The sequence below is a fragment of the Petaurus breviceps genome, unplaced genomic scaffold, assembly GCF_028583685.1.
Source record: "Petaurus breviceps papuanus isolate PSGF00001 unplaced genomic scaffold, PetGlider_PUasm1.0 689, whole genome shotgun sequence".
Classification (NCBI taxonomy): domain Eukaryota; kingdom Metazoa; phylum Chordata; class Mammalia; order Diprotodontia; family Petauridae; genus Petaurus; species Petaurus breviceps.
In genome coordinates, this window is record NW_027186458.1 from 6201623 (window position 1) to 6227452 (window position 25830).

The 25830-nt window shown below is 43.1% G+C and overlaps 1 protein-coding gene across 4 annotated transcripts in view; it reads left to right on the top strand.

Moving 5' to 3' along the window:
- The window catches only part of PDE5A (phosphodiesterase 5A), a 201371-nt gene extending 184140 nt beyond the window's left edge, over positions 1–17231 (top strand). For all 4 annotated transcript variants that reach the window (XM_069104889.1, XM_069104892.1, XM_069104890.1 and 1 more), the window contains exons 16-21: positions 1500–1600; positions 5476–5553; positions 8524–8587; positions 9705–9779; positions 10161–10244; positions 11600–17231. In XM_069104889.1, the coding sequence (XP_068960990.1) occupies positions 1500–1600; positions 5476–5553; positions 8524–8587; positions 9705–9779; positions 10161–10244; positions 11600–11737 (540 nt within the window). In that variant the 3' untranslated portion in view covers positions 11738–17231. The remainder of the gene's footprint in view (positions 1–1499; positions 1601–5475; positions 5554–8523; positions 8588–9704; positions 9780–10160; positions 10245–11599) is intronic.
- Positions 17232–25830: the final 8599 nt, after the last annotated feature.

Here is a 25830-nt window from a genome sequence, read left to right on the forward strand (position 1 = left end):
CTCTCTCTCTCTCTCTCTCTCTCTCTCTCTCTCTCTCTCTCTCTCTCACCACCCTGGTGACTATAGGATAAAAGCTTTAGAGACAGAAGGGTTCTAAAAGATCAGAATTCACCCCCTTCATTTTGCAGAGTAGGAAATTCAATCTGAGAAATTAAGTAACTTGTCCAAGGTCACAGAACTAGTAAGTGTCTAAGACAGGATTCAAACCCAGGTTTTCTGACTCCAAATCTAGTGCCTGGTCTTCTAAACCACACTGTGATGAGCCCTCTGAAATTAGCTAGGCCAGTCCATGGACAAGAGATGGTGTACAGTAGCCTATCAGGCCTATTCTGAAAGGCTGCTACTCTTTCTGACCAGCTGAGACGCACAGAATGTACTTACTGCTGATGCACCCCCAAGCACTCAGGGTAACTCACTGCCCTGCCTCCAGGAGGCAACCAAGAGGCCCATGCCACAGGTGGGGCATGTCTCTGGCCTTTTTTCACCCTGAACCCCAGATCTCAGAGCACTGTCCCTGTTGGAGTCGTAAGTGCTTACCCAGGACACCTTCTGTGCCCCAAGTCCATTCCTCACACTTTGGACCTCACTGCAAACTTCAGTTTTATGGATTAAGACATATGCCAGACCTTAAGTTCTTAAGTGGTAAACAATAGAAATAGAGAAATTATTTTAATTATCTCCTATCTTAAATCCTTTCAATGAATCAGCAAGCACATGTTAAACATGTACTGTCTGCCGGGTACTGTGCTGTGTTAGGCATATGAAGAAAAGAAAGAAAACCAGTCCCTGCCCTCATATAGATTATACTCTAACCAATAAGCCCACAGAAAGGTATATACAAGGGGCAGCGAGGTGGCCCTGGAGTCAGGAGGGCCTGAGTTCAAATCCAGCCTCAGACACTCAACACTCACTAGCCGTGTGACCTTGGGCAAGTCACTTAACCCCAATTGCCCTCAGGGAAAAAAGAGAAAGGTATATACAAGAGCCATACAGAGTTGGCAGAATGTATCCTTAAAAATACTGTGTCTAGTAGCTGGGAGTAGCGGCTGGAAAAAGGCCTTCTAGAGGCTCCAGAGCTGAGAACAAATTCAATGGGTTTTCCTTGCCCTTACTTGAAGTGGCAACCTGCCCAAGGTGAAAATGAGAGGCCCCTGGAGGTCTCAGGGCTAAAGCACATACAGAGGTCAGAGAAAGGATCCAGGAGAGAGCCCAGATGTGACTATGGATTCCAAATGGTCCCAGGGTCATTGGTGGGGAAATGGCCCCGGGAAGGTTGCTATCGATGGGGAAATAAAACAGTTCCTTCCATCTGCCCTCCTGGGCTCCAAGGTGGGAACCTTTGGGCTGCAGTTTGGTCTTCACAATCCTCCTTTTCCTTTACATTTCTTGTCACTAGTAGGCACTCACTAAATGCTAGCTAGCTGACGGCCTGACAGTTACTAATGTTCCTTCCCTATGACTCCAGATCAAATCTTAACCCCATGTTTCTCTTTGTCAAGGGCAACCAGATTCTCAGTGGCCTGTCCATTGATGAATACAAGTCCACACTGAAAATGATCAAGCAGGCGATTTTAGCCACTGACTTGGCATTGTACATCAAGTAAGTGAAAAGGGCATTCCCAAGGACTAAGGGCATTCCCTGGGAGTGTCTGGGATTGCATGCACAGAGCCTCATCTTGGGAGTTTTTAGAACAAACCAGGGAATCTTAGGAGAGGGGTTTAACAGCATATGGAGTGGTCTAATTTGGGAGAACAATAAAGCTTCCTTCCTTGGCTTTACTTAGAACTAAGGATGACAGTGCAGTGCGTGTGTATTTTGGATGTTTATCCATTATGAAAGGCAGCACGGCACAGTGCCTAGAGAGCTGGATTCAAGTTCTTCCCCTGGCCTATACTGGGAAAGTAACTGCAAGTTACAGAGATGCTGCCTGCACGGGTAGAGAATGCGTACTATCCTGGGATTTCCTTAAACCCATGAATCATAGATCTAATCCCAAAGGCAGCCCCTGTCCCTATCATTCATTACCCTTCTGGCCCTAAGTATAAAGTGGATAGTCAGTTTCTCACTTTTGCATTCGATAGACAAAGCCCCAGGCTTGGAATCAGAGACCTGCTGAGGCTCAAGGTGTCTTTCTCAGAATCTGATGATCTTACTGTTTATTGAAACCCTCTCTCAAAACCATCTGGAAATCAGTGGCTTCTGGTCATGAGCCCTGGGGAACATTGGGAAGAGAAAACGGTGGAAGCTGCTGGGACTTTGTCTGGGCTGATGAGACCTGGGCTTTGTCTGTCACCCTCACACTCATCTCTGACGACAGTGAAGACTGGCATTCCAGAATTCTCTGTCTCTTAGGATATATGCTTGTGCCTTTGGGAAGGGGAGAGGGTCGCAAACTCCAGCAGCTTTCTAGTTTATACAGTGCTTACTGGACATTTGTTGCCATTCAGTCCTTGTTCAGTTGTGTACAACTCTTCGTGACTCTATTTGGGGCTTTCTTGGCAGGCACTGGAGTGGTTTGCCATTTCCCTCCCCAGCTCATTTTACAGATGAGGAAACTGAGGCAATCAGGGTGAAGTGACTTGCCCAGAGTCACACAGCTAGTAAGTGCTGAGGCCAGATTTGAACTCATAAGTCTTCCTGACTCCAAGTTCTAAACACTGAAGCTCTCCCTAGCAGTCCATTACAGGGAATGGAACCCATTCTCTTAGCATTTGTTTCTTTAGGGAATAAAGAGTGCTTTATTCTGGTATGTCTTATAAAATAGGAAGCTTCATATAGTGGATAGAGAGCAAGTTTTGAGACCAGGGAGAGCTGTGTTCAAATCCCAACCCTGGCACCTAGTGGCTGTGTGACTTTGAGCATCACTTTCCCTCCCAGTACTCTGGACAGCGCTCTAAGGCTCAAGGCCACAGAGAAGGGATCAGCCTGCTGTGACAGGAGTTTTCTCATCTTGGGATTTCCTATGCCAAAGAAATCCCAGGTTTCATCCCCTATCTCTTGTGAATTAAGACACTGCTTTATGTGGTTGTCCGCCCCCTCATACCAGAAAGCAGCTGCCAAATGTAGGGCTTGGAACATATCTGTGGTTACTCAGGAAACTTTCCTCTTTATCTAAAACACTGGAGAATAGCGTCTTCTGGTTAATTGAATATTTGGGTTTACTGAGAAATACCATATAATTTTTTTTAATTTTTTCACTATTTTACATAATTTTAACAATAAAACCATGTCCTCTCCATAAAACTGCCTCAAACCACTTCTCTCCAGGCTCATAGGATTTAGAACAGAAAGATACCTTACAGATCATAAGAAAATGAACATCAGAGGTCACTCTACCTAATCCTTTCTTTTTTTACAAATGAGGAAACTGAGGCCCAGAGAGACGAAGGGTCTTATTCATAGTCACACAGACAATAAACAACTGAGTCAAGATTCATACCCAGGGCTGTAATGTAATACCAAGCAAAGGCAACTTCCCAGGTTCAAAATACCAGCATAGGTGCTCTCTATTTTATTCAGTAACAAACCCAGAACAGAGAAGATCAAAACATGACATCATTCAAAATACAGCATTTACTAAGTGTGATTAAATCATCTCCAAGGCCTACCCCACCCCAGGACTTTCCAATCATTCAATCAATTACAAAGTCTCTGTTCCAAATACTTCTCCACCCCTAGGCTATACCTTAATTAAGTCCACCACAAAGCCCCTCTTCTCAAATGGAGATTAGTTTCCAAACATAAGTAAAATACATTCATTTGCTCAACCATAGAACACAAAAAGGTCAAAAGTTCCCCACCCCTGGATCACAATTGAATCTACCCCAGAGTTACATCAAGTTTAAACACAGCACTTAATACCCAAATGGAGGTCTTTTCTTCATCTTGACACGAGGCAAGTTCTCAGCAATCTTAGTTCCTGGAGAGACAAGGCTTAGCAAGGCCATAAGATACATTGCCAGTCCCTTCATGAATTTATCCTCTGTCTGTAGAACAGTCCTAGAACCCCTGAACACATTAGCAAAGCCCTCTCCCAGGATTTCTGTAAACATACAACAAGAAAATCCTTCTTCAGGGCTTCTGAACCAACAGAAAGGCTCCCAGACCCCTGCAACAACAGCACTGTCCTTCACCAGTGGACAGTATTCATTCTGTCTGCCGGACAGTCTCCAGACCCCTGCAACAACACCTCACCAGTGGACAGTATTCACTCTCAGTACTGTCCCTCACCAGTGGACAGTATTCATTCTCTGTCTGCAGGACAGTCTCAGGCCTTCTTAACCAAATGCCAGGTTCCAGGACTTCTTCAACAGGACAGTCTTTCACCAGTGGACAAATCTGGCAAAATAACATCAAAACAGACAGACAAAGTACCAGCAAAACAGCCATGTCTCCTCAGTCCTTGGCAGCTCAGGGGGCAGGTCTCAAAAGTCCAGGGCAATTCAAAGCGGCCACCAGCAATTCCCTTAGTCTCTCTCCACGAGGTGCTGCTTCCAAAAAGAACTTCCGCCTCTCTCTTGTCTCTCCAAATCTACATCACCAGCTCCCCCCACTTCAGGACTTTCTTTTCACATCAACAAGCCCATCCCACAGGTGGGATTAACAAACTCTGGGTTTTAATACAATCAATTTGAAAACCAAGCCAATACAGGGGAATCTTTAATTGCCATTACTATCACAAGGGCCTGTAACTGCAGACCTCTCATTCTTTCTAGTCTACTTTCTGCTTTCTGCATTCATGCTTGTGGAATCCTGGCATTTAGGCATACAAATCAAATGTGTGCTTTTCTTAGCTGGCAATAAGACATTAATGACATAAATTGCCCATTATCAACTCTCAATTACATAGGGTCTTGTATTTTATTTTAACACCAAGACCACAAGGGTAGAGGAACCATGGCATCAGAGGACCTGAAATCGAATCCTGCTTCTTAACACCAACTATCTGCCTGACCTTGGGTTTCAGGTTCCTCATCTGTGAAGGGAGGGGTGTGGACTGGACAGCCTCTTTCTGTTCCAGATCTCTGGTGCTGTAAACTCAGGTGTATGACAAGAAGGAGATGCTCTCTTGGATGGTTCCAGAGAGCCTTGTATGTGTTTAGGGGTCTTCTGATCCTTTCCTGCTCTAATATATTAACCTATGACACTATGAAGGTACTATCCCTTGGGAAACATTCTCCTTGAAAATATTTGTTTTCCTATCTCCGGCCATTTCCCTAACTTTAGATGCATGCTTAATGATCAATTAATTACAACTGGCTTTAAGAATATGAGATTTCAATTACCTGTTTTCCTCATGTTATTGAATTTTATTTTATTTATTTTCATTTTATTAAATAAATTTTCTTTATTTTATTACATTTTATTTTATTAAATAAATTTTCTTTATTTTATTAAATGAATCTTTCTAAACAAAGGGGAGTATAGGCTAGGAAAATCTCATAACCAATCAAATGTGTTCTTTTATTTTGTAGGAGAAGAGGAGAATTTTTTGAACTTATACGAAAGAAACAATTCAACTTTGAAGATCCCCAACACAAAGAGTTATTTTTGTAAGTCACTGTAGCATTCTTGAAAGTATGAGCTTGCCCCAACAATTAGCATCTGCTGTCTCGTGTTGTTGAAGTGATGCCTAGTACCACTCGGTGACTCCAGCCCTCCAGTCTGGTCAGAAATCAAAAGTTAGGACCCTTGGGTCTGTGAAAGGGCTTCAGGAGCTCTGTCAACACACTGGCTTTTCATTTTAGAAGTGCCTTTTTTTTACATGTGGAGAAGTGGAGAAGTGGTGCCCTGGGCCTGGCTGGCTGGCCGGTCTCCTCCTCCTTAGGAAAGGAAGTACCGAAAATTTCCATCTAAAATTTCAGATACAAAGAGGCAGAGAGGTGGATTTCAATCTTTCATACAATAAAACATCCTAATAATTAGAGCTTCCCCAAAGTAGGCGATATTTATGGCGGTTGGGATGTGGGACAATTTGACGTACCAGAATTCTTCAAGCCTGATATTTGCTGAGATTGCAAACCTGGGAGGCTGGAAGGTCGGTCAGTCAGTCAAAAACACAACCATTTACCTTATGGTAGGCACTGTACTGAGAGTGGAGATACAGAGAAAGGCAAAAATGCAGTCCCTGCCCAAAAGGAGCTTGAATTCTAACAAGGCAGAGAGCGCACCAAAAAAAAAAAGTACATATAAGTGAGATAGACAGATACACACACACACACACACACGTGTGCGTGTGTCTACATGTATATAATGTATTATAAACACAGAAATTTTACACCTAAAGGAACTTGTAGTCTAACAAGGTAAACAACATGTCAAAATGTATGGATAAGATATGACACATGTACATTTATGTCATATGTTATAAATACTAAAAGTTCTGTTCTCAAACGTTAGGTACAAAGAGGCAGAAAAGAGGATTTCAGTTTATATACAACAGAACTTTAGGGCAGAAAGGCCTAAGGCACTACTTTTCCAAATTTCAAAGGCACTTTTATATTATGTACAATATACTTCCTCTCTCTCCATACATATGTACATATAATACATAATATATTTTATATGGATGCATATGATATGGATGTGTGCACATACATTTATAATGTAATTCACATATTATATTATAAAATACATATGTGTACATATAATATACATATATAATAGCAAGAGATGAACTGGGACAGAGACATTATGACAGAGTGGGTAGAATGGGCTAACTGAGGAGGGTCTTGTGGTCTGGATGATGAACCAGCAGAGGCAGCTGAGGTTGTCAAACAGCAACAGACCCCAAACACGAGGTCTCACAACAACCTGAAGAAGGGAGGGCATCCAGGAGGAGAGTGAAGTCTGCTGTACGAGGTGCGACAGAATCAGGAGAGGGGACCCATTCAAGAAGGGGCAGGACTGAGGAGAGACCATCAGATCTGCCTGTGAGGGGCTCATTGGTAGCTCTGAAGATGACAGTTTTCAGGAGGATGATGAATGAAGCCCAGAGCCAGACAGACCTCACATGAGAAGTGAGACATCTTTCTTCCAGGAACCATTGTCTGATGATTGCATAGTCTCTAATAACCAGAACGGCTTTTCTGCTCTAGAGCTGAGTCTAAAGAAGCAGGCACTCCATTTTAGTTTAGGACCAAAAAGTGTTTTCTTTCCTTAGCAGGTAAGAGCTGAGCCAGACTATTAACCAAAAAAAAAGGCCAAATGGGCTTTATTCTTCCTGCTTCCAGGGTGGTGATATCAAAGATTTTCTTCACTCTAGCATTTGTACAGTGCTTTGCAAACTCAAGCGCTATATAAAGTTGGCTATTACTCAAGTCTGAATTCTTGTTGGCTTCATTTGAATAGTGTGATCATAGGTCTAAAACTGGAAGGGTCTTTGAAGACCTTCAAGCCCAACCCCGTCTTTTTATAGATGAGGAAACAAAGGCCCAGAGAGGGCTGTTGACTCACCTGAGATCACATGGCAGGATCCACACTCAGGGCTCTGTGACTCCAAGGTCAGCATGCTAGCCATTGTGCAACCTGGCCATTTACATCTGTTATTTTAGGGGGAGGAGAAAAGGGTGAAGGAAGGGGGCCTGACTTTTGATCCTTTCCTGTTTGGCCACAGTACCCACACCTAGTGCCTGAGGCAAGGCTCGAACCAGTTCTTAACTTGAAGAGCAGTACTTTAAGTACTACCCTCTGCTCTCCCTCTCTTGATATTGATAACTGTCAGTCAGTAAATGTTCACTAAGACCCTACTAGACTAAACCCTGGTCTGTAATATGTCTAATTCCTTCCTCTAAATCCTTACAATGCTCCATCATGGTATGGAGGCACCTTGGGTTCTCAAAGCTTTACCTGGTAGGTCCCATTCAATCCAGTAAGAAGCCCCCCCCCCCATATTATGTAAGCACCACCCCAGCTAACTTTAAAGAGGCTTATCCACAGGCCCCCAGGTCATTAGGGTTTTAATCCCCAGGAGTTCATGAGACTGTGTCCATCCATGGAGGATATGCCTACCTGAAGAAATCATAAATTTGCAAGGAATTGAAGTAGAGAAAGACATACTGGGAGGGTGTTGCCTTCCATGGGCAAAGACCAGAATCCTTCAGTGACTTGGTAGAGTCTTTGACTGTTACTTGGGTTGAAAAATTCATTTCACCATGGCCAACCCAACCTCCCTAACCTTGGCTAGCCGGGTCATCAAATAAAAGTACATGTAGGGCTGGCCATTGAAAGCATAGGATCCCAGCTCCAAAGCTGAAGGAACTTCAGAGGCCGTTTAGGCCTGCAGCTGAGGCCCAGTTAGTGTCTTCCCAAGTTAGGACTTACCCAGAGTCCCTCGGGTAGCAAACAGCTGCAGGTCCCCTGACTCTGACTGGGCTTTTCCAGCATGATGAGGGCCTGCACCTGGCCAGCAGGGTCATCTCTGTGCCAAGACAAGGTGTCAGAGGAGGGCTTTAGTGAGGACTGCCTTCCTTGAGGAGTAACCAAAAGGACTTTGGTGTTTCTTTGTCTTTCCACCTCTCTAGAGCGATGCTGATGACGGCCTGTGATCTCTCCGCGATAACCAAGCCATGGCCTGTTCAACAGCAGGTATGTCACAGATTTGTACAAACATAACAGATTAGACAGCAGTCCTAACAATGTGTTCTATTTCAGAGCTGGCTGAGGTCTTTGAGGAAGATCTGGCTGGCTATTTTTAATAGTATTTATGAAGAATAGTTGGCTGTGCACCATATTTCCCAATTTAAAAATCCTGTGCTGCCTCATGCTAAATTCCATGGAAAGCCTATGTAAGGGGGCTGACTCTCCTGCCCACTATGCCCAATGCGAGGGGGCAGTTCTGTTCTGCCCTGATTATGCCAATCATCAGGGAGCAGACACTGAGATACCAAAGAAATAGGGCCTCATACCAGCTTGCTTATTAATAGGTTTTATTAGAGTTAATTAGGTTAATTGGGGGAGTTTGCTCACAAAGAGGCCAGTGATCCTGAGTGACAGCAGGACAAAGTAATATCATGGATCCCTGCACCTAGGCCAGGCCAGGTATTATGTAGAAACAGAATGAAGAAAGCTGAGGACGGCCCAGGGGAACATGCAAGTTTTCCCATGGGATAGTTGGGACTTCTTTTCCTGTGAACACTTACTTAAGGTAGTTAACATTCTCTGTTGAGACTCAAGGTCATGTCCCCACTCTGGCTTATCACTGTATGGCCCATGAAAGCAAAGAAGCCCATGTCTCACTGGTCTCAAGGTCTCGGTATGGCTGGTGGGGAAGCACACTCCCATACTATTGTGGCTACTTTGATGATAATAGCAATATGCATAGCTAACCCTTATAGACCACTCTTTATAGATTCTCTCACGTTGTCCTCACAGCAGGCCTGGTGGGCACTTTTATCATTCTCACTTTACAGATGAGAGAACTGGGACACAGAGTGGCTAAGTGACCTGTCCAAGGTCGCATAGCTAGCGAATACCTGAGACAGGATTTGAACTAGGGTATTCCTTGCTCCAAATGCAGTACTCTATCCCCTAGGCCACACGGCCTCACTTGATAATTGAGTAGCTGTCATTTTATTGCTTATTACTGCTTAGTTTGCATTTTACCATTGCAAATGGTAAACTCAAATGGATTGGATGTTGAATGATTCTTTAAAACACATTCTAGCCCAATAAGTCTCTTTGGGATCTCTGATCTCTATTTCAGATAGCAGAACTGGTAGCTGCGGAATTTTTTGACCAAGGAGACAGAGAGCGAAAGGAGTTGAACATCGAGCCCACAGTAAGTAGGGAGGCCCCTTGCTGGGTTATAGCCAAGCCTGACTGTGAATCAGTATCAACATTTTCTCCCCCATTGGAATGTAAGCACCTTGAGAACAGGGACTGTCTTGTTTTTGCATTTGTATCCTCACCACTTAGCACATAGCAAGCGCTTAATAAATACTTTCCATTTTTTTCATCATCCCTGGTGTTCCTGGACCACCCTATTTGTCAGGTACAGAACAGGGTTAGTTCTTGATGGGATTTGACAGAAACGAAAGCCAAAGCTTGATTCCTTATGTAGTCAGGACTGGTCCTCCTCAGCTCACCCACTCAACTTCCATGATCCCCTTTCTCATAATGTCCTTTAAGTAAAGGCAGATTTGTCTTGGTTTCTTTTCAGGACCTGATGAACAGAGAGAAAAAGAATAAAATCCCAAGCATGCAAGTTGGATTCATAGATGCCATATGCTTGCAGCTCTATGAGGTACATGTGGGAAAGCAGGGCAGTTCTCATCATGCTGTCATTATTATTATTTAATATCATGTTATAATACGTATCTCTTGTTATGCAGTGTATTGTACATAATATTATATTAATGTTATATATTGTAATAATTGTTGATATTATTATTGCTATTATGCCTGACAAATTTATATTTCTGTGTATATATATATGTGTGTATGTATATATATATATATATATATATATATATATATATATATATGTAATCTCATTTGAGCCTCCCATTTGAACCCCTGTGAGGTCAGTACTACAGTGCTGGCCACCTATCTTACAGATACAAAAATAGAGGCCTAGAAAGGTTAAGCAATTCCCCCTGGCTCACCATACCAGCAGATGTAGGAGGCAGGATTCAAAACCACATCTTCTGACTCCAAGCCCAGCCCACTCTCCACTAGGACACCCTATCTCTCATGTTAATAATGCTGCTCCTAGGAAAGAGGTTTTTAGCCTATTCATTAACCTGGGGCATCTAGGAGGCATAATGGAGAGGGTATTGGACGTGGAGTTAAGGAATACCTGAGTTCAGTCTTCCTCCTAGGCCCCGGGCTCTTTTTCTACCTCCAAGCACCGGCCCAGAAGCAGCTGAATGTCCCCCATCCTGGAATTGCAGGCTCCTGTTTCCCTGGGGCTTCCCTGGGACCAGCTGGAGGATGAACCCCGCAGAGCCTAGCCCTGCTCATCTCAGGGAGGCCCGTGGTCAATACCTCCCACCCCTCACCCTCCACCCCCTTGAAACCTTTTAGCTCAGCAGGACCTGTTCAAATTTGTGCTGGGCTGAACTCCAGTGCCAGGAGGATCACAGGGGAGCCCAGGAAGAGCAGAGCTACTGTTTCTTTATCAGCATCAGGGTGTGTGTGTGTGTGTGTGTGTGTGTGTGCGCATGCGCACATGCACATGTGAGACAGACACACAGAGAGATTCTTCATGTTTTTTTCAATGGACAAGTCATTTTTTGTCCTAGAATCATACGTTTGTACCAGGGAGAACCCTTAGAGGACACTGAGCACTCTCATTGACAAACAAGGACAGGTTAAATCACTTGTCTGGGGTCCTACAGCTAATCACCTCTGCGGCAGCATGTTGCATCTTCCTGACTCAAAGTCCAGTTTCCCACCCCCGATGCAGGCTGCTTCCCAGGCTGTCACCAAGCTTGCCGGCATCCATATGTGTGCACACAGCTTCTGTTGAGCCCATCAGCAGTCCTCCTCCCAAATCACTGGGTTGGGGCTACAGCCCTTGACCTCAAGGCTTGGGGGCGAGAGCTTTCTCCTCTGGCCCCCTCCTTCCAGTGGTCTGATCTGTCCTTCTCTCCTCAGGCCCTGGTCCACGTCTCAGAGGCCTGCTTCCCTCTGCTAGATGGCTGTAGGAAGAACAGGCAGAAATGGCAGGCCCTGGCAGAGCAGCAGGAGCAGAACCTGGTTAATGGGGAGAGCGGCCAGCCCAAGCTGAACTGAGGGGCCTTCGACAGACTGAGCACGCAGAGTTTCCGTTTACACAGAAGATGTCCTATTTTGTGACATGTCGTTTTCATAGACACTGTATGAGTTGGGTATATATTTTGCCACTGCTGTATTTTTTTTAACGTTTGGTTTTATTTTTGCACAACTTTGAAGGGCATGGTGTGATGTGCTTTTAGGGGACTGGTGTATATCATCTGGATATGTCTTTATACCACTGACAAGAGGTGGTCGCTTTGCCCCCCAGAGCTACAGTTGGCAGAAAGCTAGTGTCGGCTCTGCAGAGGGAGGTCTGGGAAGCCTCTGGCCTGGGCTTGGCCATCTGGGTCCCTGGTTGTTTTTGCTGTGGCTGAATGACCAATTCTTCAAGAATGCTTGGCAGCTTCTCCCTCTTCCTAGGGGAGCCAGGATCAACAGCCCGTTCCTCTGAGCTTGAGAATCCAGAGGAGAGAAGGCTGTTGTTCAGGCCTGACTCTGGATGGGCCAGGCTGTAGGGATGTGGGAGGCATGTTTATCACCAATGCCTTTGCAGATGACAAGTGTGTCTTGATCAACAACTTTCTGAATTCTAGACTATTGGGAAGTCTGTGACATACCAGGTAATTTAGAGTGAAGGTCAGCACGGAAGGCACGTATTATGATCATAGTCTTGGAGCTGGATGGCATCTCTGAGGTCATCTAATCCAGCCCTCTGCACTGATGGGCCCCCAAAGCTAAATGACTTGTCCAGGGTGACACAATGTGAACATATCAGAGGGAAGATTTGGGCCTACATCCATAGGGCCATATTTGTAGAGAATGAAGGGACCTCAGGAACCAACTCTCCTATTTTACAGATAAGGTAAGTGGGGCCCAAGGAAGCTAAGTAAGTGATTTTCCCAAGGTCACACAGGGAGTAAGCATCAGAAGAGGAATTCAAACCTGTCCATGAGTCCATGGATCCAGGGCCCTTAGAGGGCATTTGGTATAGCCAACCCTTTCATTTTACAGATAAGGAAATCAAGGTGTGGAGCAGGTGACTTACCCAGGGTCACACAGCAAGTCGGTTCTTTGATGAGAAAGGTTGCATTGTAGATGTCTGAAAGAGGAGGAATCTTTGAATAAACTTCAGAAGTCCCCTCCTTCCACTAGGGACTTCCACCTGTCACCTTTTCCTCTTTAAAAATATTCTTACAGCTTGTATCAAATTAAATTTCAGTAATGTAAGTCTTAAAATGAAAGTGAATTCAAGGTAACAAATCCAACATTGCCTGAGTGAAGGGCAGTCACAGGTAGGGTAGAATGGCAACCATCCCTTCCCTTTTCACATAGAAAGGAGTCCCACGGGGGTGCTTTAAGACAGGGCTTTCATCATCAGTGCAGCTAAGAGAACACAGCAGTCCTTGCACTTTGATAAGGATTGAAAGGCGGTCCCGATCTCCTTTCACTGCCCATATCGTGATGCTATTGGGGATCAAAGGGAAATAGCAGAATGGGCCATCTGAGTCGCGTAGCCACGAACAGAACCCCGAGCTACACAGAAGCAAGTTGCTTCGGTCACTGTGATCAGTGGCCCAGATTGGCCAGGCCCAGCCCTGCCCCCCAGAAGTGACCTGCTTCTTCATACTTCTTCAGACCATGTGACTCAGCTGCCATCTTTCTCCCACAGTACTTCACATGTATAAATAAACTGCCCGGGTGGGATCAGAGGCAGATCCCATTCCATATGCATGCCCTTGAGCCCCTTGGAATGAGCTCAAGTGCCTTGGGAAAGCAGATGTGCAATGAAGGAGAGGAGTCCTGGAGCTTGCCAGGCAACCATTTCAATGTGTTTGCTCACAGTTCCCATCCCCCCTTAGTCAGAAAGGCTCAGGACAACTGGGTTGTTTTTTTTTTTCTAGTCCAGTCCTTCCACATAGAGAATTTCCACTCCCTCTCCCAAGGTAGATTGCCAATTCACCTATAACTTACTCCTTAGGCCTGGGAGGACTTCTAAGTCAAGTGACTTGTCTAGAGTCATGCAGCCAGGACATGTCAAAGACAGGTCTCTTCTGGACTTCACATCTGGCCCTTGGCAGCCCACCTTGCCACATCACCATCATAATGACAAAACAAGATGACCATTCCCTACAAATGCCTCTCATGGTTATTTCACGTGGGCGTTTGCATTAAGCTCAAGATGGAACTTGATCTTTGAAATACTTTGGGTACTGTGATCTTGTGTGTAAATTATGTATAGGTACAAAGCTCTCATGACTTGGGCAAAAGCTCATGTTTCCTAAAGGTGCCCCCTCAATAATCACGATGGTCTCTCTGTCAGGGTATTAAATACCCTGATAAGCTTCCAGATGCTCACCAGTGTGCTTGCTGTGGCTGCAGTATGATGAAGTTTTGTCTAATCTTTATGGAATTTTGCAGAGAAAAGAATTGTGACCCTTGCCCCTCAACAATGGAACATATCATCATATGACTTGCTCTGACTGCCGCTCAGAGTTAGTTACCTAGGTCTGCTGGCTCATCTCTCCGGAAATGGCCATCATCTCTGATGCTTTATTTCTGTGTGACATTGCATCCTGAACCTCAGTGTCCTCCTCTATAAAATGAGGGAGTTGAACTAGATGACCTCTGATCCCTTCGAGGCTCACATGACCTTAGGAAAAAGCCACATCGTATGCCCTATCCTAGGACAGCCTTCAGGATCTGCACCCACTCCCATGTCAATAACTTGAATTATTGGCTTTTTCCATTGGTTTAGACCCATCCCACCTAAACAAAGATGATTTTTGAAAGAATGCCTTGTAGACAGGTAATTATTGGTGGAATGAAGATAAGTTTAGCTTATATTTGGATGCTGTCTAGTGCCATTTTCCCACTTTTGAGACCCAGAAGTTAGGAGATGTGCTTAATAGTGGATGTTTTTCTATTGGAGACCATGGTTCATGCAGAACTTGAAAGTGCTCACTTCACTCCTTTCCACTGAAGTGATTCATGTGCTCAGCAAATTTTGAAGTTAACAAGCTTTGCTGTTGTTCAAAATAGGGACCATATGGCTGGGTTATTTAGTACCCTAGGATAAGAGCGGTAAGGGACCTCAGAGATTATTCAGTCCAACACCTTACTTAATGGATAAGGAAACTGAGACCCAGAAAGTTGAAGTGACTTGCACAGGGTCACACAGCTAGTGTGTGTCTGAGGTAGAATTCTAATCCAGGTCTTGTTGATTCCATGGCCATGCTCTTTGTTATATTAAGGATCTCTTATTTCTTCAGTGCAGACAAGCCAAATCCTGAAGCAGAGCTCAGCTTGTTTATAATTGAAGGGATGCCAGTGTTGACCTTAGCTAAGTTGACCCCTTAAACAACATTCATCAGCAGACTCAAGCAGTCCGAGAAGTGGGCACAAATAAATCATCAGAATTTTAGCTGCTAATGCAAATGCCCATTTCCTATTGTCTTCCCAGCATAGACAACAAAAGTTCATTTTTGTTTTTTCCTACTTTGATCCTTAAATCTCTGTGATTTCATCAACGTGTGTGCTCCTGCTACCGCGGTCGACCACTCCTCTCCCACCTTCTCAACCTCCACAATTCTTGTTCAGGTTTTCTCTTGCCCCTTCTATAGAGTCTTGACCTCAATGTTTTTCCTAAAAATGAAATAAAGCACACATTCTAAATGTTTCTGCTATGTGGTAGCAAGAGTAACGAATGAAAAAGCTGAGAGTAATGTGCCATTACTATCTGGCAAAGTAGCCTGGCCTTTTCATAGGATTCTTCATAGAATTGGTGTTCTCCTTCTTGTGGGGATTTGTGCAGATCACTGAATCACTCTGTGCCTGAGGGAACTCGGGAAATCTGTATATAGAACTAGGGGTGCTTGGAAAGCCATATCCCTGATGTCTTTGAAGACAGCAGCATGGCGGAAGGCTGCCATGTTCTCCCTCAAGACTTCCAGTGTGAGAAAGTGGATCCGGGACATTGGTCTAATGCAACCTTCCTTCTGTCCTTTGCAAAGGTGAGAACACCTTTCCCATTCTTCACTTGTAGATATTTGTTAAGGACAAGACTTTTAAAAACTCTTAAGGATATAATGATGATGCGGTCACCACCATGATCTCCCCTATGAAGTGAGCCAAAGGCAAGTACAGAAAATAGTAAATCCTGAGCAAGGATGAGGGGTGGGGGAGACGGAGAGGAGGAGATCATTCTAATTGTGCGCCATCTGCCCCACTGCGCACTTGAAGGGTAACACAGGCGCCAGAGGGCTTGGACTTCTTCTCTCTTTGTTCACAGCTCTATTCTTTTCACCAGATTTGGTTTCTCCACCTTTACCCTGCTTTGCCCCCTGCTAGCTCTTGACATATGAACTGCTGTAATATTTGCCAGCAATGTTGTGGTTGGATTGGTTTTGTTTCTGTTTTTTTCCTGGATGACTGACATAGGAAGCTGAAGTGATGGGATGGCTGCCCTCTTCTGCGACTGACCAAATGCTCTGAATGGCTTCCAGGGCATGAGCACTTTCTGGTGGACAAATGACCCTCAGGAGAATCCTCAGTTCCCAACTTTCATGACTTTCAATGGAATCTAGGACAGAAAATGTTCTTTCTGTTCCCCCACCACTACTTCCAGCATTTACTAAGGGCATGCTATGAGGTTTCATGAGAACTTTTTTGATATAGAACTCAGGATGAGGCTAGAAATGGGACACTGGATCATCACCCCCACCGTCCTCTGGGGTCAAAGGCAGCTAAGTCAGGGAAGTCTGTCCAACATCCCACTATGCAGAGTTTGGGTTGTTTTTTTTCCTCTATACAAACTAGATTATGGCCCCTAAGGATAAAGATGAGATAAAGTTGAGATACTTGGAAGTCAAAATCATTGTCCCAGGATGTTAAATATTTGGCTTGTATGAAGTAAGCACCTTCCCAGACCCCTTTTGCTCTGCCATATAGAGAGAAGGAAGAAAGCATTGGGCTCACCTTCCCCCTCCCTACACCTACCAAAAGCCTGTGTATACGTGTTTTAATGAATGTAGCTGAAAGTGTAAATACTTTTTAAAAATAAATTACATAATAGTTTAATTTTTTAAAATCACAAAGAACCATCACTAGCCACTGTTAGTATTTCTTTGTATTCTTATACTTTTTCAAAGTATTGGAACAAATATATAGTTTCTGGACACTATTTTTGTACTAGGATGGGCATGGGAGGGTACTGTGTATATTATGTTTAACTTTCAAGTGGTTTGAAAGGTTTTGAATGTCAATGTCGTTTCCCCATCCCCCACTGTCATTCCCCACTCCCTGTTTCCGACAATCTTCTTACATGACAGACCTAAGTGTAAGGACCAGTTGGGTTAGACTGTCCTCCAACCAGCTGGTGAAATAAAAAGCTCTAGGGGAGTTTTCCACGGAAGCCTGGGCTGTTCACTTACCACTTACCACTTACCTCCTTGTTGTGTTATTTCTACTGTTTTTCATTCTATGAAAAATAAAGAAAGGTGAGGAACAATTAAAATTTCACTTTTGTGTGATCATTATGACTGCTGCAACTGACTTGGCAGCTGGGAGGGTAAATTTATCTCCCTCAGAGAGAAGATGATGGTCCAGGACACTGGCATTATTTTCAATAAGGATTCTAGGTTTTCAAGCTAAAAGGAGCCTATGGAATCACCTAGTCCATAGAACCTACTTCACAGAAGACCAAGAGACCAAGAAACTTGCACAAATTTGAGCAATGACTAGTAGTTATGAAGGCTAACATATGACACGTGAACATTTGCAAAGACTTTCCATAGATTATCTCAGTTGATCCGCACAACAGCCCTGGAAGGTAGGTGCTGTTAACATTCCTGTTTTATAGGGGCAGAATGAGGCTGAGAGCTTAGGTGAATCCATCCCAGTGAGGAGTCTGAGGTGAAATTCTAGCTCAGTTCTTCCTTCCTGCCTTCCAAGGCCTTGTGACTCCCAGTTGAACAGTCTTGTTTGATATCAAGTTGAAAATGTAGTGATTTTCATACCTTTGATGAATGTGCTTCCACTTTCAGATGGGATCAGTTGTCCTTGTCACCCCAATCTCTACTCATAGGTTTTAATGCAAAATGTGTTCCAACATACTCAGACTTGTGTGCACATGCATGACACCACAGTCCATATTGGGACAAAGAGGACACTCAAATTAAATATACTTGGAAAACATTTCAGAAGCTAGGGTTGCCCAGCGTGGATGACTTCAATGAATACCCTCTCTTCAATGATGCCACAGGAAACAGCAGGGATCCTTCATTTTCCTTTAGTACTTGAAGGTTTAAAAAGTCCTGTCCACTCAACACTATGTAAAGTAGATCTTGCAAACATTATACCCATTTCACAGATTAGGAAATTGATACTCTGAGTGTTTTAAGTGACATCATCAGAACCTTCACATAATAAGCCTTAAGAACCACACATTTGAATGTTACTAATTCTGCCAAAGGGTAGAATTCAGGTTGGAAACTTGGATCTTAGTTGCGCTACTTTCACAATCTGGACCAAGTACCAGGTCATGAAGAGGCAGCCATAGTACACTACTCTTGGATTCAAAAGACCTGAGTGCAAACCTCACCTTCATCATGGGATATCCTTATTAAGTACTCTCAAGTTTGGTTTCCTCATTTATAAAATACAGAGATGGATTTAAATGACCTCTAAGGTCTCATTTAGTTCGAAATATTGGCTTCCTACAATCTTCAAGGTCTTTTTCTGTCTTCTTATTCTACTCTATAAGGTCACAAAGGGTTTCCATATTAAAAAAAAAAAATAGAAACGTCACTGCTGAAGAGCTAAGATTGCCAACCAGAGGGCGTGAGGGCCTTCATCAGGTATGACAATTTGCCTTCTGGCCCATTGCACAAATACATAATATTTGTTGCAAAAACAAAACAAAAAAACTTTTGCAGCAAATATCTCTGACATCCAAGATATATTTGAAAATGGCACCAATAATTAAGACCAAGAGCCAACAGATAAGTTGTCAAAGGAAGGAAGGGAGGGAGGAAGGGGAAACTATCAAAACCATATGAAAAAGTGATCTAAAATCATTAAGGGACGCAAATTAATACAACTTTAGAGCTTTGCTTCTTCTATCAGATTGGTAAAGATGACAAATGCTCAAAGTGGTCATTGCTGTTGGGGCTTTGTAAAGATACACACAAAAACCCTGTTGTTGAAGATGCGAATTACCCCCAAAAAGCAATTTGGGAAAATAGCTATTTGGAGTTATTCAAGAAAATTTGCTAAATTGCTCAAACCCTTTGACCCAGAGCATATACAAGTAGACCAAAAATAGAACAGCCTAAACATGTCCAAACAGTAATAGAAATACTGCTCCTGGTAGCCAAAAACTGGAAAGAAAGGGGGTGTCTGGCAAATGCAAATGACTAGGCAAAATGTGGAAACGCATATAAGAGGTTAAAATAAATGAGAAATCAGTCAAAAATTTCAACCAAAACAGAGTATGAGAAATAAATCCATATCTTAGGATTTAGGGTCAGAAGGGCCCTTAGGAGTCATCTAATTCAAGGCCTTTGTTTTACAGATTAGAAAACAAAGGACTGGAATCTCCAAATCTCCTTTCCTTGCCCTTTTAGGCTGTGTTCAGTGGCATTTACCTGGGGATTTCACAAATAAAAAAAATTTTTTTCAAGCACATCTGCAATTCCTCTAGCAGTCAATCAACAAACATTAATTCGGTCCCTACTGTGTGCAAGGCACTGTCCTAGATCCTGGGGATAACAAGACAAAAGTCAGCCAGTCAATAAACATTTATCAAGTACTTAGCTGGGCATCCTATTATGTGCTGGATGTACAAAGCAAGTAAAAAATAGCCCTTACCCTAAGAACTTCACATTCCATTTGACTGCACAACATATAAATAAGAATATACGTATAAGGGAATGTGTGTACATACAAAGAAGATGGAAGATAATTGCAAAGGGAAGTACCAGGGAAGAAGGGGTAGGTATAGGGAACTGAAATGAATCTTAGTTTTATAATCAAGTGAGGGGAGAAGAACAAATACATACAGTGGCATGTACAACAGAAGCTGGGGAATTTGGGGATGAGGCACTAGCTGCTGGAGGGAATCCAAGATTTTATGGGAGAGGAGATATTTGAGCAGAAGTTTGCAGGAAACTGGAGATTTTAAAATAAAATAAAATAAAAATAAATAAAATAGATTATTAATTATATAATGTAATTATATGTTCTGTATATGACCATATATTAATGATTATAATAAGTTGTGTTAATTATACAATATGATTATATAATGTAGCCCTACTATACTTCAGGACTCCTGAGCTCAAGCTATCCACCAGCTTCACCTTTCCTAGGAACAAGGATCATAGGCATGTATCACCATACCTGAGTATAAAGTGGTTTGTTACAGCACTAAATCTATAAATCAATGTCAACTGTGTTGTCCTTTTATTAAATAACAGCATAAGCCATTAATATTTCACCAATTATCTGCCTTCCATTATTTCTGTAAAGAGCATTTTGAAGTTGAATTGTGAAGGTATCTTGGTAGGTGAATTCTCAGATACTTTATACACTGAAGTTGAATGGGCTTTCTTTTTCTGTCTCTTCTGATGTGTTCCCTAAGTAAATGATCATATCATTTACAAAAAGCAATAATGCTGTTCCTTCTTTGTCTATGTTTGTTCCCTCAATTTCTTTATCTTGTCTTATTGCAATAGCTAACATTTCTGGGACTATATCAAGTATTAGAGGTAACAATATCCCTCCTTGCTTTATCCCTGATCTTATTGGAAAGGTCTGTAGCATCTCTCTGTCTCTCAGATAACACTAGTGTTTTGTTTCAGATACTTTCTGCTTATCATATTAAAGAAAAGTCCATTTCCTCTTTTTCTTTTCAGTGTTAGTAACACAAATGGGTATTGTATTTTGTCAAAATACTTTTCTGCATCTATCAGTATAACTTTGTGATTTATAGTTTTCTTTTTTAACGTGTTATATTACGCTGAATCTTTATGTTGAATCTATATGAATCTTTCCATCTTTCTTAACTCCTTGTATTCAGGAAGGACTAGCTCCTCTGGTGCTTGCCAAGGCCTTTTCAGGGCTGCTCATCCACCTTCAGAGTCCACCTAATTCACCCAACTCTCACTTGTGGCTCCAAGAAGCTGTAGAATGTACAGCGGCCACAACCCAATAAAGCCATCTTGGCAGATGGGCTAAAGCAGGTTGAAGGTAACCAAGAGGCCACAATCCCATCTGTGAGGTAGAGGGGTATCTATCTCAAGCATGTGAAGACTTCCCCCAGGGGCTGGATGGATGACCACAGTTTGTTCCAACAGCCATGAAAGTGACTAATATAGGTGCTGTGGATCACTGAGCCTTCGGTCAGACATCTAAGACATCAGCTTCATCCGCTGCATCCCGAGTCATAGCCACTTATCCTGACCTTTGTCTTGCCACAGGACTTGGATGGCTCTAGAAGAGAGGGGGAGACTGGTGATTTAGTACAACTCTCCCTCACTTAAGTCTAATTCACACAAGAGTCAAGACATCACCTCATGATGTCATTGGCTCTCTTCAAAACAAAGAATTATATTAACAATATAATCCCTAAAACACTGGGATCCTGAAGCAATACTCATCTCTCCATTAGGATGTAAACATGTGATTATTACTTAGCCCCTTCCAGACATATATCCCTTTCTAGGTTTCTCTTATCTCCTATATTTGTGCCTCAAAGACGACACACTTCTAATCCTTTTATCAGGAATGCTTGAAAGTTCTTTATTCTATTAAAGATTATTTTTTCCTCTATAGGATTGTCCTTATTTTTTACAGAAAAAAGTTACTTTGGATTGTTCATCCATTTATTCTGTTTCTTGGTATGTTACTGTGCTAGGGAAGACAATGACAAACCATTCCAGTATCTTTTCCAGGAAAACCTCCTGGAGAGTTGGTCCACTGGGTCACAGGTTTGGATGCAGCTGAATGACTGAACATATTATTGTAACTCACAGGTATGGGTGTGGAGCAAAGTTGGGGGGGGGGCTTGCCCCTAAACCTTCATGTGCAGTTTACTCCCTAATACTTCAATTCCATCTGTGTAACTACTTATGTTGCTTCTTTTTTCCCTTTGACCGAGGAATCCTGGATTTGGATTATGATATGCCTGGGTTTTTCTGACTTGGGATTTTCATGCAAGTAGTGACCTGTTCATTCCTTCTCTTCCCTCCCATATTGTCCTCTTTTTCCAGTGGATCCAGGTGATTTTCTTTTATTATTTCCAGGTTTTTGGTTTGGCCTTGGTTTTCAAGAAATTTCATGATCCTTAAATCGTTGCTACTCATCTTGTTTTCCAGGTCAATTTTTTTTGTAGTCAAGATCTCGCTTGTCCCTTTCATTTTTCAATCTTTTGGCTGTTCTCATATTTCCTCTTATTGCTCCATTGAATTACTGAGTGTTATTAGTTCCAAAATATTATTTTACTCAATGTCTCTTCCCTCTCAAAGCCTCATTGGAGTAAGTTTGTCTATTTTGTGATCTAAGCTGTTACTTTTCTGATCATTTGGAATGTTTTTGAGTCTAATGATTCTTAACTGACCTCTGCAGAAGACTTTAAGTGAAAGGCTGATGATGTATTTTCTCCCAGAGTCAACAGGGAGCTACAGTTTTGAGTAGGGGAAGAGCTGGACCATGGCACAGTGGATAGAGTGCCAGGCCTGGAGTCAAGAAGATCTGAGTTCAAATCTGGCCTCAGATACTTACTAGCTGTGTGACCCTGGCCAAGTCACTTAACCCTATTTACCTCAGTTTGCTCATCTATAAAATGAGCTGGAGAAAGAAATGACAAACCACTTCAGTATTTTTGCCAAGAAAACCCCAAATATGATCATGAAAAGCTGGACACAACTGAACAACAACAACAAATTTGTGGTTTAGGAATGTCAATTTGGCAGTTCTGTCAAGGGGGGGAGGGGATGACTCAAAATAGACTCAAGCCAGGAGGACAGGTAGGTCCTTATTGTCTAAATAGTCCATGTAAGAGGCCCCAAGGAGCTGCTTGAATGTGAGTAAATGGTTGGATAAACTTAGAATTAGAGTTGATTTAGATGGCATTTTGTAATCTGCTAGGAGAAGGGTGATCTCTATCTCATGGGGGGTTTGTTTCTCTTTTTATTTCTCTTTCTTGCCAGGAAGGGCATTGGCAGATTCAAGAGCCATCAACTTTTATAATCATCCTTCTCACCCTTCCCATCTCAGGAAGTCAGTGCCCTGTAGGAAGAAATGTATTGGCAGCAGTTGGAAAAGGCAAACTGAATCTGCTGGAGTGTGGGCTAAGAAGGGCAAAGGCAAGGCAATGGGACAACCCACCATCTTTGAAGTGTTTTCTGTTTGCTAATAATCCCCCCAAGTTAATCCTTGATGTAGGGCAGGGCAGGATGGGAAAGAGCTTGGTGTCTGTTTTCATTATGGATGCTGATCTGCCTGGTTATAATTGCAGGGGTGCTGGAGCCAGATCTGACCAAGAGCCCATTGGTAAATTCTTAGTGTGAGCATCTACACCTCAGAAATCAACAAACTACAAATCAGGGTTGGATGTATAGTTTTGATGGTTGTCTTGGGTTAAGAAAGTGACAAGGGAAAATGTTCATAATGCAATTCCAGCCTAGTTTGCCAACTTCTTTGCTTCTCCCCTGACTCTACCTTTGCCTCTCAGTCTGGTTCCTCTTTACCAAGAGAGACAAAATGGCTGGTCTTAGACTCTGGAAGACCTGGGTTGAAATCCTACCTCAGATTCTTATTGGCTATGTGATCCTGGGTTAATCACTTAACTTCTTCTAGCTTCAGTTCTTCATGTGTAAAAGAAGGAGTTGAGCTAGTGTAGCAGCAAGCACCCCAAGCGTCCTCAGGATTGCTTCCACCACAGGTTCTTGGATCTGCTTTGATAAAGGAAAGCAACTCAAAATGGGTTTACAAGCTTACTTTAATCAGTCAGACATATATCGTTTACCTTGTTCAGGGGAAAAGGTCAGCACCGAACTTCAAAGTACACAGACAGAATTATCAAGACAGAAACAGATCTAGTAGACAGATTTCAAACTGTCCAACCATTACATCCATACCCAGTCAACATCTGGGTTTCAACATCTGGGTTTTTTCAAAGCCGGGGGGGCTCAGGACAATGGCTTCCCAGAATCCATATCAAATCACAGAACACTTCTCAAAGTGAGCCCCCAAAACAAAGCCTCACATCAGGGCTTATATAGCCTTCTCCTGGATCAGAGAATGTAACAACCTTATTGACCCACTGGCCAATCAAAAAATACCTACTGAAAAACAAGCCTCCCACCCCAGGCTCCAGGTGCACCTCAGCCCAGGGGCAGGGAAGATCTTTAAAATTTACATTCGCATTACAGCTAGGTGACTTCTTATGTTCCTTCCCCACCCAAATCTATGATTCTATGACCATCTGACACTTCCTAGACAGGGTAGTGGCTAGGCTTCCCCAACATCATGGAGCCTCTCTTCCAATAAGAACATGTTGAGGGGGTAGAGCCAAGATGGTGGAGTAGAAGAATGAACTTGATGATAGCTCCTGCTCCAATCGCTTCCAATACATGGAAAAAATGACTCTAAACAAATTTTAGAACTACGGAACCCACAAAGTGACAGAGAGAAACAAATATCCCACTGAAAGCAGACTGGTAGGCTAACAGGAAGGGTCTATCACACCAAACTGGGAGCCAAAGGAAGTCCCACATGAGCCATGTGGTTTTGACCCTGGGGTGGCCCTGACCAGCAGTGGCCAGAGCAGACTTCAGGAGAGTGAATCACCAGTAGCTGTGGCAATTTCCAGATTTCTCAACCCATAAACTCCAAAGACAAAGTAAAAGGTCAATGTGGAACTCTGTTGGAACAGGGGGATGGAAGAGTGTAGGCTGGCCCCTACTCCCAGGGCAAGAAGTGGCATAGGTGTGGTGGCTGCAGCTTCTGCCACTTGGCTGCCTCCACAGCTCCTGGCTTGCAGATCGTAGGAGGACCAAGATCTTGCTTTAGGTGTTTATCACTCTTGCTTTAACCTGCTTGGATCTGGATCATGGTCTTGAGTGTGGTCTTGGGGTGTGTGGCCAGTGTGTCAGAGCTTTTGGGGGATGTAGAGAAGACACCCTCCCAATAGCTCCAGCAGCTACTAAAACCCCAGCAATTTGGGACAAAGCTCTCTCCATTCTGGAAGCAGAGTTTACCATGGTATAGTTAGAGATGCCAGTATGGATATCAGCAGAGAAGTTAGGGTTGGAGAAGTAGATTTGAGAATCATTAGGATAGAGATGATAATTGAATCTATAAAAGCTGATGTGATCCCCAAGTGAAATAGTAAAGAAGGAGAAGAGAAGAGGACCCAGGAAAGAGTCTTATGGGACACCCAATATTAGCAGGCATATCCTGGATGAAATTCCATCACAAAAGACTGAGAAAGAGGGGTTAGACAAATAAGAAGATAACAAGGAGAAGGTAATGTCATGAAAACCTAGAGAAAAGAGTATTAAGGCACAGGTGATCAACAATATCAGAGACCACAGAGAGATCAAGAAGGATGAGAACTAAGGAAAAGCCATTTGATTTGGCAATTAAGAAATCACTGATAACTTTAAAGAGAACAGTTTTGGTGAAATAGTGTGATAAGATTAGCAATGTATACTCCCTGATGCAACTTTTCTACCACCCACAACATAGAGAGACTTCACCTAAAAGAGAACAAAGCTGTGCCCAGGACCTGACTGACCTCAGCTTCCCTGGTGAAACTTCCTAGACATCTAGGAGACATAAAAAGCCCTACCTATGTGTTCTGGGCATCTGAGACTTGATGAGTGCCTAAGGCCATGAGTCACCATACCCTGACATGAACCCCTGGCACATGTGTCTAGATCCCTCCTTACTTGCAAGCTATTTCCCTCACTTTGAAATTAAACTTGTTTGGTTCCTGACTCTTTTATCTCTAGCCTGCTCAACTCCAGGTTAGAAGATGGTTCAGTCTGGTTGACATTAATTGGTGTTAGAAATGGCATTAGACACAGAACCAGGCCATTGTACTACCC